Below are 16,504 nucleotides of genomic sequence, written 5' to 3'. Positions count from 1 at the left end.
AAAACTATCATCAGATCATCAGCAAAGGCCCATAACGCAACAGTTTTCATTTCCCGCGTCTTCATTCAGAAGACATACAGCCTGGTGAAAAGAACATTTTTGCCTGGCGCCTAAAGGTGTATAATGAAGGCACCAGACAAACTTCCCTGGGGAAAGCATTCCACAGACAGGGAGCCACTGCAGAGAAGGCCCCGTTCTTGTGTTGCCCCCTCTGGACCTCTCAAGGAGGAGGCACACGAAGGAGGGCCTCGGAAGATGATCTCAGGGTGCAGGTCGGCTCATATGGAGAGAGGCAGTCCTTGAGGTATTGTGGTACCTACGCTCTTTACCGCTGAATTGGAGCAAAAGTCAGTTGGGTTTTCTGCAGATTGATGTTTGCTCCAGTTCAGTGGTAATGAGGTTTCCCCAGGGGAAAGCAGTAGGACAAGCAGAAAACTGCTTGGACCTGTGCTTTTTAGGCACAGGACAAGTGCAAGTGTGGCTGAGCCCTTAGTCCAAGCATAAAGTGTTTCCAACTGAATGCAATATTTCTTTGTGCCCACATAATTGTAATAAAAACGATGCATGAAAAGAAATCAGCAGCCAAACTTTGCTTCCCTGTCCCCTCCACTGCCTTCAGCTATGCATGTGATGCAGAGGGAGGGTTATTCTTCTAGGCCCTGTCAATATATTGTCCAAAACTGGTTTGAAGTCCATATTGTGATCCTGGTTGCATAATTTTTGAGCTAGAAATATATCATTGTGAATCATGGTGGGTGTGTGGGTGGGTGCGCTATGCAAAAATCACAATGTGGGGAAAACCAAGATATTTTGTACATTGCAATGTTTAGCTGGTGGTATATCATGATGTTTAAAACCAGATATCGCCCTGCTCTAGAACCTGGGTTCAACTTTGCTGGGGGGGGGGGGTTTAATCAAGGGGGCTGGGAGATGAGAGAAGATTGCACAAACGAAGAGAAAACAACAAGCCCAAGTAGATGATTTAATATTAGGATAAACTATTTATTTTGACATAACAGAGACTCCTGTTAACACGTTTGCTCTTCTTTGTCCTCCCCACCCCTTCATTTTAGATTTTGTAAATAAAATAAGACTGTTAGTGAGCCTTTATGGGAGCTTCCTGAGTTAAAAGGACAAGACCTCCTTTCAAGGTCTATGCTTATAGTGTATAATCATGTCTAAAGCTTAAACAGATTTCATTTCTGTAGATTTAAATATGTGCATAGTCATGGCTAAGCCTATTTGGAGCTAGGACTTAGTTGTTTCACTAAAAAGCTCTACGCGGGGCTGCCCTTGAAGCTGTCCCAGAAACTCCAGCGGGTGCAGAATGCTGCAGCGAGGCTCCTCACGGGGTCTCTGCCATGGGAGCATATTCACCCAGTGCTTTTCCAGCTGCACTGGCTCCAGTGGAGTACAGGGTCAGATTTAAGGTGCTGCTTTTGACCTTTCAAGCCCTTCACGGCCTAGGACCCTCGTACCCACGGGACCTCCTCTCCTGGTATGCCCTACGGAGAGCCTCAAGGTTCATAAATAGCAACACCCTAGTGGTCCCGGGCCCGAAGGAAGTCAGATTAGCCTCAACCACAGAGCCAGGGCCTTTTCAACTCTGGCCCCGGCCTGGTGGAACGCTCTGCCTCATGAGACCAGGGCCCTGCGGGATCTGATTTCTTTCCGCAGGGCCTGTAAGACAGAGTTGTTCCGCCTGGCCTTTGGCTTGGAGCCAATTTGATTCCCTCCCTCCCTCTCTTTCTTTTTTCTTTTCCTTCTCCTCCTGCAATGAGGCTACATTTTAATATTTTAATGTTCCATTATTTTAATGTTGTATTTTATTTTTGTTTTTAAGTTGTAATCATTCTTCTTGTTTTTATTATTGCTTGTAAGCCGCTCTGAGCCCGGCCATGGCTGGGGAGGGCGGGGTATAAATAAAAAATTATTATTATTATTATTATTATTATTATTAAAAAGCATTTGAAATATGAAATACTAGTGGTGAGAGCAAACAGATTGACCTTCCTTTTTGGCATTTAAACTGAAGCATTTCTGAATGATATTCCTCGGAGACTTAGATTTGACAGCTGAAAGATTTTTGCATGCCTGACTTAAATGTAACTCCAAATATTATTGATCTTAAAAGGTGAAACTTGAAATTCATCCAGGAAAATAAAAGTATTTAAGACTATGAAGCATAATCTTCTTCTCCCACTGTGGCTTGAACTTAAAACATTTAATGTGTTTATAGGAAGTGGCGACTGCAGGCTTGTTCATATATAAAACAGTGTCATTTAAATTAACAGTGGTGCAGCAAGTAGTCTGAGCTGGGATGATTTTCAAGGCTTTTGGGGAATAGAGCCATGGAAACAGATTTATGGACTATTAATTACTGAAATAATTATGTCTCCTCATAGTGAATTCAGGTAGTTTAGTGCCTATCAATTTGGAAGTGAAATGGGGTCATCCCCAAAGTATGGCTGGTGCTTCTACATATTCATATGATGATTTAGAAGCACACAAGTTTGTGGATGAAAACAAAATGAAATTTTAAAATAACTGCTTGACAGGAATATGTCAGCTTGCAGAATATTCATGGCAATTGAATCTACAGTGTAAGAAAAACACTGGGGCCTAATTTGAATAGTAGCATGTCTGTCCTCTGGTGGGCAAGGATTTTGCGCTGTGCTGTGGAATCAGCCCCTCCCTTTGGGGGTCCAGATCAGTTCAGTCCGAGAGGCCAACTGTCCTTTTTGCCTCATGAGGTGCTTTTAGTTTCTCTCAGACAGCATGTAATTGTGTTACAGTTTTCTTTATTAAAGCTTTGACATACACATGAGCTGCTTACTTTGCCGAAAGAAAAGAAACTCTGCTGAAGAAGGGTGGGGGAGTGAAGCGATATTCCCACTCTGATGGGAGGACTAGTTTCATTCATTGCCCCCACCCTCAACTGTTAAGTTGTGGGCGTACATATCAGACGACACAGCGATTCTTCAAACAGCTCTTGTTTATTCACAGGCCAGAACAGAACTGAACTGAAGGGTTCAGCCAGCCTGCTTATATAGAGCTCCACTAGAATGCAACAGTAACAACTTTCTAAAACTATCCAATCACTGAACGTCACTTTTGATCCCTTATTTGCATAACTAACTACAGTATCCCCCTGCTGGCCCAGGGTGAGAACTTCAGTACATAACATCCACAACATAGAGAGGGGGGCGGTGGAAGAATCTTTAAGAAGGCTCAATGAATGTGTCAATCATTACCATATCATATTTCCTAATTTCAGATCAGCCACATACAAGAAGGAGGTATTGCCTTGGGGTAATCCTAAGGTTTTCAGAATTTTAGAGAAGTTTATTTAGAGAGATAAAAGGGGACAGGAACCCAGAGCAGCCTGAGGAGACCTGAAGCTCCATGGAGACGGAAGACTGCTGTGTGTCAGAGAGTGTAGAAGTGTAAGGCTGGAGGGGAGACAAAATGGCATGTGGTATCCTGAAGGGGAGCATGCCACACGCTAACGTTTTGTTTCAGGTTGCTGGGATCAATTTGAGAAACAGGATGCTTGTGTGTCCATTGCAAGGGGGGGGGGGCGGTCCTTTTTCACCTCCTTAGGTGAAATGGGACGGCGCCTGCCCCGCCTGCTGCCGAAGCCTTGCTGGAGAACTTTCTGGAAGCTGCTGCTGCTCCTCTCCCCTCTGGCGGTGGAGGACAGGCTCCTCTCTCTCCCCGAGGAGAGCCACCCTGCAGGGGGATTGTGCTGCCCCGGATTGGGCCTCAGTCCCCCTCATGGGGACACCAGCCCTGATGGCAAACAGAAGGAAAATGGAGGGCAGACCCTTATACTTGGGTGTTGTCAGGCACTTTCAGCTGAGGAAAAACCTCTGGTTGGGGTTTAATCTGAGCTGAGGTGCCAACAGAATTTTCTGGCGTATACTGCATGTAGATTGGACCTTCCATTCACCCACAATTTGTTTTTAGTCCACTTTTAATTTTTAATTTATAAAACTAGATGTATACCAAATATGGGGGGATAGCACATCCAAATCGGATCATTTATCATGAAAACACAATAAATACAAGTATCTAAAATAATCCAAATTTACAAAGCAGCATTGCCACTTAACAAAGGCCAGCTAAAACAATTACATGACTAATGAAACAACTAAACTTAGTTATATTTTGTAACATAGCTCTGTAAAAAAGCCTTTAGGAAAAGGAAGTTTGAAAAACATGAGTTTTTAAAACCTGTTTAAAAATTCATAGTGTACAGGACATGCACATCTCCAATGGGGAAAAGTTCCATAATATTCTGTTCATGTCCATTTTAAAACTAAAGTGAGTCTTCTCTAACATGTAACATGACAATCTGCCAAAACTGGAAAAGTGTGCAGGGCAGACAACTCAAGAAAGACATAGTGTGCATTGAATCATCATGGGATTAAGCATGTAAAAGAAAACATTTCATTTTAGAAATAGTTCTTAAGCTATGGGAGCTGCATTTTTTATTATTATTTTATTTAAGAAAGGCTGAGTAAAAGTTCAGAGAGATTGTACCAAACAGCCCTCTCGTTCCCTCCACCATCCGGAATGCAAGCAGAGAAATGCTATTATCCTTATAACCGACTTGTAAACTTACAAGACACGTTTTGTTTATTACAATTTTATCCCGCCAATTTCCGAAGGAATCCAGGGCAGTGTCAATCCCACCATTGTCCTTGTCACAACAACCTTCAGAGGTGAGTTAGGCTTATTTTGGAAACCAAATGGGCACCCAAAAGATAGAAGGCCAGGGCCAGTCTAAAATATGTTGCTGGCTAAAATGAAGCCCAACTGATACCAACACACCCTTGTTTCAAAAAGTCTTGCTGCCCCATTCATACAGCAATTCCTGCCTCCATCTCCTGCCCCCCCCTTCCCGTGCCTCCTTACATGGGTCACTTCACCCTACAGGATGACAGGGCTAACATGGTGTAGTTTCAGCCTCAGAGAACTACAGTTCCCAGCACCCTTAATAAACTACAGTTAAGAAGATTCTCTGGAGGAAGCCATCTGCTTTAAATGCATGTTGAATGTGCTTTAAAAGTATGGTGTGGATCTGCTGGAAAGAGTAAGAAGTTTTTAAAAAAATAAATAAATATATAAATTCTATCGAGTGTCAGAATAAACACAAAAAGAAATAGCATTAAACCAGAACTGAAATACATCAGTTCTCTCCGCTGCCCCAGTATCCCTCTTCCCACACTTTCCCCAGAGAGCTTAATGTCATAGGAAGAAATGTTTTAAGCACAGTTGAGGTTTGAACTTGGGGACTTACAGTGGTACCTCGGGTTACAGACACTTCAGGTTACATACGCTTCAGGTTACAGACTCTGTTAACCCAGAAACAGTACCTCGGGTTAAGAACTTTGCTTCAGGATGAGAACAGAAATTGTGCTCTGGAGCCGCGGTGGGAGGCCCCATTAGCTAAAGTGGTGCTTCAGGTTAAGAACAGTTTCAGGTTAAGTACGGACCTCCGGAACGAATTAAGTACTTAACCCGAGGTACCTATGTATATGCTTAATGTAACACCCATCTTGGTTAGTGATGCTGAAAACATTTAGCAAGTGAATTAGTGTGTTCCTCTCAGCTTTATCATGTTAGACCTTCACTCAGTTTTCATCCGTTAGGAAGAAGTTATCTTAAACTGCTTAAATCGTAAACCTATTTTTAGGTTGGAACTTATCTCCAAACGTTTTATCATTCACATATGTATATAAACTTGCAGTTAGGAAGATGTGCAGGTTACACTATTATAGTTGTAAGAGACCTGCTGGTTGCTTGTTTTGTGAAGTATTAAATTGAAAGAGAAAAGCAGATGCACAACTGGGTTCAGTGGCTTTTTGTTTAACCTCTAAAAGGAACTTGAAGCTTGTTTACAACATAGCAGCATGTGATTATTCACTAATGTAGACAAGAATAAGGTTAGGCCTGGTTATTCTGGTTATTGAGTAGCTTACTTTAGCTGGAACTCTGTGCATGAGCCAGAACTACATAAGTGATTGGGCTTCACTTTGAGAGCATAATTACAGTAAACAGGGAAAGCACCTATGGAGGTGTGTCAGTGACAAGCAATAGGATGTGATTGCCTAATTGATTATCCAAAACCTGGTGTCATGTCTAATCCAAGCAATACCTCTATTTGGTCATGCAAATGAGAGGGAGCCAACCAGCAAGTGCCCTTCCCCCCTTCCCTAAGAGGTCCAAGCCCATCCTCCTTTCAGGGCATTTCAGCCCCCTTTCATTTGGTACCTATGAGGGGGAGTCACTGAGGGGTGTGGGGGGGTTGACCGGGGCAGAACCACAACCCCTAATAAGCACATGCACATGCAGCCACACACATAAGCACATATAGGAATGGGGCCATGGAATAGAATGCTGCAGTATGCATCTTTGGTTCAGGATTTCAGCCACTTCAAACCATTCCATTCTCTTTCCCATACCCTCCAACATTTCTCCAATGAAAATAGAGATGTCCCATTCCACAATAAGAATTTTACTATTTAGACCCCACTCAGGGCAGCTTCCAACATATATAAAAAACATAATAAAACATTAAACATTTTAAAAAAACCCTCCTCAATACAGGATTACTTTCAGACAGCTCAAGGGTTGGATAACTCCACAAAGGTAAAGGGACCCCTGACTCTTAGGTCCAGTCATGGACAACTTGGGTTACACGCTCATCTTGCTCTACAGGCCGAGGGAGCTGGCGTTTGTCCACAGACAGCTTCTGGGTCATGTGGCCAGCATGACTAAGTCGCTTCTGGCGAACCAGAGCAGCGCATGGAAACGCCGTTTACCTTCCCGTCGGAGTGGTACCGATTTATCTACTTGCACTTTGACGTGCTTTCGAACTGCTAGGTTGGCAGGAGCAGGGACTGAGCAACGGGAGCTCACCCTGTCGTGGGGATTCAAACCGCCGACCTTCTGATCGGCAGGCCCTAGGCTCTGTGGTTTAGACCCATACCCTCCAGCGTTTCTCCAATGAAAATAGGGACATCATAAGGAAAAGTGGGACATTCTAGGATGAAATCAGAAACCAGGATGGCTTTTCTAAACCAGGGACATCCTTGGAAATAGGGACACTTTATTCAGTGCCTAGTTAACATGTGCAGTGCGGTGAGGTGCACACTAGTGGCCATTCATTTGCATATTGGATTTTTGCAATTGATATTTGTGGGCAGCTCTCACTGCTGTCCCAGGGGACATTTAAAAATGGTTTCTGAGTTTGAACTAGGAAATAATCAGACAATAAGATGATAATCTTTTTAATATCTCTGCATCTTTTCCTCAATCATTTCCCCCCTTATATTCTGTTTTGTTCCCTCTCCCATCTGGTTATTTCCCTCTTAACCATCAATCAGCATTCAGTGGACACTGGACATTTTCAGTCCCCTCCACTGTTTTAAGGGTTTTCTTGCCTAAATTATTTTTTGTGCTTCTGCAAACTCCAAGTTTGCTCTGTTGGCTAGGCAAGTGGCAATATTCATAAAACTGAACTACAATTTAGTTTAGTTTTCTGTGTATGTGGTCTTTATGTGTATAAATAACATTTATTTATAATATAGAATACATTCTAACTCTACAACTGTACATGATATCTGAAATATGACAAACTCTTCTAAACTTTATTCCTGTTGAATTTATACCGGTTTAAAAACTCGAAGGAAAGCAAGAAATCAAAGTTTTTGCTGTGCTTTGAAGAAGATCTTTATAGCTTTGAGGTGCATTGTAAAGGAGTATCAGTTCATTCTTGGTCAGTCTGGCTCTTTTGCCATGTGAAAATCATGGACCTGAGCTTGGTGTGGCCTAGAATTTACTCAAATCTGGTGTGTGTGTGTGTGTGTGATAGAGAGAGAGAGAGAGGGAGCGCAAACCAGCTGTGATCCTCAGATTAAAACCAACTGACCTTTTTTTCTTGACCTTAATTTATAATTGGACAGCTGGTTATACTGACAGATTGTCTTTGTGCTGCTGATAGTCTATTTGAAGCTGTTGTTATAAAATATATTTGCCTATGCAAAGTCTCATGTTAAAGCAGTTAATGCTATCTGCTTAAAATTTCTGTCCATAGGAGTTGTACAGTTAGATCCAGAACACTTTTCTCAAAATACATGTACTATCTCTCTTTCTCTCAAATTGTTGGGAAAACATGATTCCTGTCTCCCTCCCCAAATGATTTTTTACAATTGTTGTGTTGTGAGCCAAAAAATGGCTTATCTTCTGAGTTTACACGAATAAAACCACAGTTTCATTTTGGACTGTTCCCAAATTGCCACCGTAGTTATGGGCTAGTGCTCATAACTACCCACCCTCAAGGTGAAGGAAGAAAGGCCTTTCCAAGAGGAGATAGGGAACCTGTAGCTCTCCAGATGTTCCACTACAACCCTCATTGCCCCAGCCATTGGCCATGCTTCCTCGGGCTGATGGGAGTTGGAATCCAACCACATCCACAGGTTTCCCATTCTTGTACTGACGTGTAGTGGAAGTGTTCTGAACACACTCACTGCATTTTGAGGCCTAAACTACAGATTACATTAAACACAGAGTTTGTGGTGTGATTCCTTTACTTTTCAAATCTTTAAATAGCAGTTGTAAGTTACCTGGCCTCATTGGGCCCAGTGTGGGTACTGAGCGTGATGGGAATTCTTTATCTCTACACCATGATTCCTACAAACACTGCTGTACTGTGCTGTGAAAAAAAGGACTAAAGGGCAGGTAACAAACATCATAGCAAATAAATCCAATATTTATGTTGGGATGGAAGCTTATCTCCCAATGAAAATAGAAGACTTTTCATTAGTTTTAGGTAAAGGTGTTGTCAATGTGTGTGTATTATATATACACTTTCTTAATTACAGTTCTGATCAGACCCGCCTGCAGCTCTTATTTAAAGTTGAATAATAGTAATTCCACAATACCAAACTATGAATTTAGTGCAATATGTATTTTAGCTATTTGTATTCAAGGCACTATAGAAGTACAAACTACTTCATCTCCAGGCTTGACTACTGTAATTCGCTCTACGCGGGGCTGCCCTTGAAGCTGTCCCAGAAACTCCAGCGGGTGCAGAATGCTGCAGCGAGGCTCCTCACGGGGTCTCTGCCATGGGAGCATATTCACCCAGTGCTTTTCCAGCTGCACTGGCTCCCGGTGGAGTACAGGGTCAGATTTAAGGTGCTGCTTTTGACCTTTCAAGCCCTTCACGGCCTAGGACCCTCGTACCTACGGGACCGCCTCTCCCGGTATGCCCCACGGAGAGCCTCAAGGTCCATAAATAGCAACACCCTAGTGGTTCCGGGTCCTAAGGAAGTTAAGATTAGCTTCAACCAGAGCCAGGGCCTTTTCAACTCTGGCTCCAGCCTGGTGGAACGCTCTGCCTCATGAGACCAGGGCCCTGCGGGATCTGATTTCTTTCCGCAGGGCCTGTAAGACAGAGTGGTTCCGCCTGGCCTTTGGCTTGGAGCCAATTTGATTCCCTCCCTCCCTCCCTCTCTTTTTTCTTTTCCTTCTCCTGTGATGAGGCTACATTTTAATATTTTAATGTTCCATTATTTTAATGTTGTATTTTATTTTTGTTTTTAAGTTGTAATCATTCTTCTTGTTTTTATTATTGCTTGTAAGCCGCTCTGAGCCCGGCCTTGGCTGGGGAGGGCGGGGTATAAATAAAAAATTATTATTATTATTATTATTATTATTATTATTATTATTATTATTACTTCGACCTCACTTAGAATGGGGGTTTGCTTTTTACCCAGTTAGCAACTTAAAATAAACCATCCCACCTGGAGAGGTTTAGCAGTATCAGAATATGACCATGAACTAATGGCTAAAACATGCTACAGTGGTGCCCCACAAGACGAATGCCTCGCAAGACAGAAAACCCGCTAGACGAAAGGGTTTTCTGTTTTGGAGGTGCTTCACAAAACGAATTTCCTATGGGCTTGCTTCGCAAGACGAAAATGTCTTGCGAGTTCCTGCAGGTTTTTTTCCCTCCCCCCCCCCTTTTCCCCAAGCAGCTAAACCGCTTATCAGCTGATCCGCTAAGCCGCTTATCAGCTGATCCGCTAAGCCGCTTATCAGCTGATCCGCTAAGCCGCTTATCAGCTGATCCACTAAGCCGCTAAGCCGCTTATCAGCTGATCCGCTAAGCCGCTTATCAGCTGATCCGCTAAGCCGCTTAACAGCTGATCCGCTAAGCCACTTAACAGCTGATCCGCTAAGCCCGCTAAGCCGCTAATAGCGCTAATCCGCTAATGGGCTTGCTTCGCAAGACGAAAAAACTGCAAGACGAAGAGAATCACGAAACGGATTCTTTTCGTCTTGCGAGGCACCACTGTATTGGCATCTTTTTAAATCAAGACCAAGTTTGAGGCAGTACAGTGGTACCCCGCAAGACGAATGCCTCGCAAGACGGAAAACCCGCAAGACGAAAGGGTTTTCTGTTTTGGAGGCGCTTCGCAAGACGAATTTCCCTATGGGCTTGCATCGCAAGACGAAAGCCCATAGGGAAATGCTGGCGGTCGGGAGCAAAGACTTTCGCCCACAGCCGGCCTTCAGAAGAGGACCTCTTCTGAAGGCCGGCGGGGGGCAAAAGTCTTTGCTCCCCCCCGCCTGCCTTCCCCCCGCCTGCCGGGGGCGATCTTAAAATGCTGGCGGGCGGGAGCGAAGCGTTCGCTGCCGACCCCCAGCATTTTAAAATCTCCAAGGGACAGCAGAGAAGTCTCTGTCCCGGGGAGATTTTAAAATGCTGGGGGTCGGGAGCGAAGCGTTAGGTGCCGACCCCCAGCATTTTAAAATCTCCCCGTGTCCCGGGAAGGTTTTAAAATGCTGGGGGTCGGGAGCGAAGCGCTGCCGACCCCCAGCATTTTAAAATCTCCCCGTGTCCCGGGAAGGTTTTAAAATGCTGGGGGTCGGGAGCGAAGCGCTGCCGACCCCCTGCATTTTAAAATCTCCCCGTGTCCCGGGAAGGTTTTAAAATGCTGGGGGTCGGGAGCGAAGCGCTGCCGACCCCCAGCATTTTAAAATCTCCCCGTGTCCCGGGAAGGTTTTAAAATGCTGGGAGTCGGGAGCGAAGCGCTGCCGACCCCCTGCATTTTAAAATCTCCCCGTGTCCCGGGAAGGTTTTAAAATGCTGGGGGTCGGGAGCGAAGCGCTGCCGACCCCCTGCATTTTAAAATCTCCCCGTGTCCCGGGAAGGTTTTAAAATGCTGGGGGTCGGGAGCGAAGCGCTGCCGACCCCCTGCATTTTAAAATCTCCCCGTGTCCCGGGAAGGTTTTAAAATGCTGGGGGTCGGGAGCGAAGCGCTGCCGACCCCCTGCATTTTAAAATCTCCCCGTGTCCCGGGAAGGTTTTAAAATGCTGGGGGTCGGCAGCCCGACCCCCAGCATTTTAAAATCTTCCCGGGACACGGGGAGATTTTAAAATGCTGGGGGTCGGCAGCGCTTCGCTCCCGACCCCCAGCATTTTAAAACGCTGTTCCGAAGGGGGGGGTGGGGACACCTGCCCCAGCCGCCCCACTTCGGAAAGCTGTTCCGAAGCGGGGAGGGAGGGCGGGGACATCTGCCCCAGCCGCCCCACTTCGGAAAGCTGTTCCGAAGCGGGGAGGGGGGGCGGGGACATCTGCCCCAGCCGCCCCACTTCGGAAAGCTGTTCCGAAGCGGGGAGGGGGGGCGGGGACATCTGCCCCAGCCGCCCCACTTCGGAAAGCTGTTCCGAAGCGGGGAGGGGGGGCGGGGACACCTGCCCCAGCCGCCCCACTTCGGAAAGCTGTTCCGAAGCGGGGAGGGAGGGCGGGGACATCTGCCCCAGCCGCCCCACTTCGGAAAGCTGTTCCGAAGCGGGGAGGGGGGGCGGGGACATCTGCCCCAGCCGCCCCACTTCGGAAAGCTGTTCCGAAGCGGGGAGGGGGGGCGGGGACATCTGCCCCAGCCGCCCCACTTTGGAAAGCTGTTCCGAAGTGGGGAGGGGGGGCGGGGACACCTGCCCCAGCCGCCCCACTTCGGAAAGCTGTTCCGAAGCGGGGCGGGGGCGGGAACACCTTCTGAAGGCGGGCGGGGGGGCGAAAGTCTTTGTCCCCCCTGCTTGCCTTCCCAGGGGCTTTTAAATCGCCTCGGACAGCGGAGAAGTCCTCCGCTGTCCCGGGGTTTTTTAAAATGCTGGGGGTGGGAAGAAAAGCCCTTGTCCCCCCCCCCCCAGCCTTCAGAAGAGGTCCGGGGACAGACTGTCCCCGGACCTGGTCTGAAGGCGGTTTCCCTAGGAACGCATTAATTGATTTTCAATGCATTCCTATGGGAAACCGTGCATCGCAAGACGAAAAAACCGCAAGACGAAGAGACTTGCGGAACGAATTAATTTCGTCTTGCGAGGCACCACTGTATAAGCTTTCTTGATTTCTCACTAATTTTTTTTCCAAATGTACCACTTACTAATGCAAACACAACATTTTGAGTTGAATGGAATTCAAACTGCAAGCTTAAAAGGTGGTCATATGTTAATGGGATAATCATATATTTGTTTCTATGCTTCCTTATCCTTGGTAGCAGACATATTTTATAGTTAGAGTTTCTGCCAAAGTAGACACTATTTTAATCATGGTAAGAATATCCTCAAAGCTCAACACTGGGATATGGGAAAAGTGTAAGTAACAATATTTGGATATTGGATCCCTTCCAGTCGGTATTCAGGCCTCATCATGGGACTGAAACTGCCTTGGCCGCACTGGTTGATGATCTCCGCGGGCTAGGGACAAAGGTGAGAGCTGTTTCCTAGTTCTGCTGGATCTCTCAGCGGCGTTTGATACCATCGACAATAACTTCCTTCTGGACCGTCTTGAGGGGCTGGGAGCTGGGGGCACTGTTATACAGTGGTTCCGCTCCTTCCTCCTGGGCCGTGTTCAGAAAGTGGTGGGGGGGTGAGTGTTCAGACCCCTGGGCCCTCACTTGTAGGGTGCCTCAGGGTTCTGTCCTCTCCCCCATGCTTTTCAACATCTACATGAAGCCGCTGGGAGAGATCACCAGGGGATTTGGGCTGGGTGTTCATCAGTATGCGGATGATACCCAGCTCTACCTCTCTTTCAAATCAGAACCAGTGAAGGCAGTGAAGGTCCTTTGTGAGTGCCTGGAGGCGGTTGGAGGTTGGATGGCGGCTAACAGATTGAGGTTGAATCCTGACAAGACAGAAGTACTGTTTTGGGGGGACAGGAGGCGGGCAGGTGTGGAGGATTCCCTGGTCCTGAATGGGGTAACTGTGCCCCTGAAGGACCAGGTGCGCAGCCTGGGAGTCATTTTGGACTCATAGCTGTCCATGGAGCCACAGGTCAAATCTGTGTCCAGGGCAGCTGTTTACCAACTCCATCTGGTACGCAGGCTGAGACCCTATCTGCCTGCGGACTGCCTCGCCAGAGTGGTGCATGCTCTGGTTATCTCCCGCTTGGATTACTGCAATGCGCTCTACATGGGGCTACCTTTGAAGGTGACCCAGAAACTACAACTAATCCAGAACGCAGCAGCTAGACTGGTGACTGGGAGCGGCTGCAGAGACCACATAACACCGGTCTTGAAAGACCTACATTGGCTCCCAGTACATTTCCGAGCACAATTCAAAGTGTTGGTGCTGACCTTTAAAGCCCTAAACGGCCTTGGTCCAGTATATCTGAAGGAGCGTCTCCACCCCCATCGTTCTACTCGGACACTGAGGTCCAGCACCGAGGGCCTTCTGGCGGTTCCCTCACTGCGAGAAGCCAAGTTACAGGGAACCAGGCAGAGGGCCTTCTCGGTAGTGGCGCCTTCCCTGTGGAACACCCTCCCACCAGATGTCAAAGAGAACAACAACTACCAGGCTTTTAGAAGACATCTGAAGGCAGCCCTGTTTCGGGAAGCTTTTAATGTTTGATGTATTATAGTATTTTAATATTCTTTTGGAAGCCGCCCAGAGTGGCTGGGGAAGCCCAGCCAGATGGGCGGAGTATGAATAAATAATAATAATAATAATAATAATAATAATAATAATAATAATAATAATTATTATTATTATTATTATTATTATTATTATTATTATTATTATATTTGAAGTATGGGTTTGAAGTAAACTGTGGCTTTTTTGTCACTGAATGCAGATTCCTTTTTTTTTCTTCCAACAGATTTCTATTGGTGCTGGTTTGTTTAATCTTTAGTGTTCTGTCCACTATTGAATACTATGCAGAATTTGCCACTGGGACTCTTTTTTGGATGGTAAGTGATTTAACTTAAAATATTCTGTGAAATATCTGTATGTATATCTGTTAGAAACTTGTTATAAAAAGCTGAACAATCCAAAATTATCAATCTCTATTTTACTTACTTACTTACTTACTACTTACTTACTAAGAGCACAGCCCTAACCATGTGCACACAAAACTGAATTAAATGAGTCTTACTCCCAGGCAAGAAGAGTAAGAACTGCAGCCTTAATTATATTTATATCCTATATCTTCTGTTTTAGAACACATCTTGTAAGAAATGGTCATAACACAATCCTGCACATGTTTACTCAGAAGGAAGTACCACAGTTTTGATTGTAGGTGTGTACAGGCAACTCCCCATTTATATGGGACTTACATTCTGAGGCACCGTGTGCATTGGTCAAGTTGCATATATTTGAAACACCATCAAAAAGTCTGCAAACACCCTCTAAACCTCTGTAAACCCTTGGAAAACCAGCATCACTTACCAGACAGGCAGGAAGGATGGTAATGGTAGCTCTCAGTCTTCCTCATTGCTGGAGGACGATGTGGAACAAACAAGGGGGGTAGACCTGTCCCTCAAAGTCCTTGGCTACAATTCAGATGCACGTTGCTGCTGGTGGTGTCCTGTGGAGGAACACGGTGATGGGCAACTTGTGCTTTTGCCTCTTCATCTGGTCAAACATCTCCCTGTATGGCCACACACTGTCCACAATCGCACACTGGATCTTTAGGCTGTGTTCCATGCAGGAGTCATACTAGGAGATGTGCATGACCGTGCTGAAGAGTTCTGAAAAGCAGACCAACGCCCAGTCCAGGTGGGTTGCTCATCCTGCTCACCATCATAATCCTCTTCCCTGCTTTCTGAACTGGAACGTGATGTCACCAGCTCCGCCAGCTCTGCCAGACTCAAGGCCTGTTGCCCCTCAGTCAGTTTCCTTACTCGTGGCAATGTCTGAAAATCCTTTGAAATCGTGAATGCACTCCTTCCACAGATTGCACTGGCGTACTTTGTTTCAGGCTTGATGGCATCTACTGCCTGCTTGACATAGGTGATGCGGACCACAGTGTTGAAGGACTTCCAGAATGCCACATGGTTGAAATCTGGACCAGCATCCATGTGCTGGTCCCGGGGGGGTTACCGTGCGGCATGGTCTAAATCCGGTCCTAGGTCGAGGGTAAGGAGGCTGTCCATCAGGGGCGAAGCGAGGTACAAAGCGAGGAGTCGGGCATGATCAGGAACTCAAGAGAGCAGGTCAGGGTGCCAGCAGGAACCGGTTACCAACAATGTTGCTCCTGCAGCCTGGGACTGGGCTGACTGGTCTTTATCTCTTCTGAGGCATAGGGCAGCCCCGGTCCACAGGTGACTTGCCTGGAGGTGAGCACTCCTCCTGAGAGAACTTAGTTCCCTCCGCCTCTCTGCCCTGAGTCTCTGCAGCTCAGGAGAGGCTGGAGGGTTACTGGACCCAGAGGCAACCTCACCTTCCCCTGATAGGGCTGGGAGAGGAGCACCTGCAGGCAATGGGTCCTCCAGAGCCAGAGCGGATTCAGCTGGTGTCTGCTCCTGAGGATCCGGCACAGGTGAGGGCCCTTCAGATTCAAGCCCCTGCCCCGGCTCAGCCGGCCCTGGAGGCGGGGACCCCCGTGCAGGCTGAGACTCCTCAGGTTCAGCCTCTGAATCAGATTCCCAGGCCATCCCACCTGCTCTGGAAGATAGCCCTTCTCTTGCAGCAGCCTCTTCAGCTGCTCAAGTACACTTCAGCAGCCCCCAAGTTCATGGATGCAACTTCGCCAGTGGTGTGGATGTTCTTCAAGTTGAAGCAACCCTTCAAGCAGTTCAGCCAACTGGAGCTGGCTTGGAACTCCTTCTCTAGCTGCTCCCTCTCTGCACATACAGCTTGAGAGCCTTCTTGCACAAGGTGTTGCCATCAACGGGGACACACTGGTGGTTCATGTCCTCCAGCCACAGGTTCAGTGCCTTCTCCATCTTCACCAGAACCTTGTCCCACATGTTGCTGGTGACCCTGGTAATTGCAGGTCCACTTACTGCCACTGCTGCCCGGATCTCCTCCTGTATCTTGATGGCATGGATGCTGTACTCATTCCTGCCATACTTGCGTGCCACAGCACACATAGTGATGCCTTCTTGCAAACAGTCCAGCACTGCTAGTTTCTCTTCCAGCGTGGATACCACTTACTGCTTTAATGGGTTTGTCAGCACCCAAGGAAAATGACAGTGCCGTTGTCAGAGC

The 16,504-nt window shown here is 46.7% G+C and overlaps 1 protein-coding gene across 6 annotated transcripts in view; it reads left to right on the top strand.

Moving 5' to 3' along the window:
* LOC114596838 (potassium voltage-gated channel subfamily KQT member 1-like) overlaps window positions 1-16,504 on the top strand; it is a 360,069-nt gene that overhangs the window by 49,959 nt on the left and 293,606 nt on the right. For 5 of the 6 annotated variants that reach the window (XM_077930824.1, XM_077930823.1, XM_077930827.1 and 2 more), the window contains one exon: window positions 14,172-14,262. In XM_077930824.1, coding sequence (XP_077786950.1) covers window positions 14,172-14,262 — 91 coding nt within the window. Of the gene's footprint in view, window positions 1-3,203; window positions 3,300-14,171; window positions 14,263-16,504 lie in introns of those variants that run through there. The other variant, XM_077930828.1, reaches the window with a different exon arrangement.

The sequence above is a fragment of the Podarcis muralis genome, chromosome 6 (assembly GCF_964188315.1).
Source record: "Podarcis muralis chromosome 6, rPodMur119.hap1.1, whole genome shotgun sequence".
NCBI classification, from domain to species: domain Eukaryota; kingdom Metazoa; phylum Chordata; class Lepidosauria; order Squamata; family Lacertidae; genus Podarcis; species Podarcis muralis.
The sequence above is the reverse complement of the archived record's forward strand: the minus strand, read 5'-3'. Positions and strand labels throughout refer to the sequence as shown.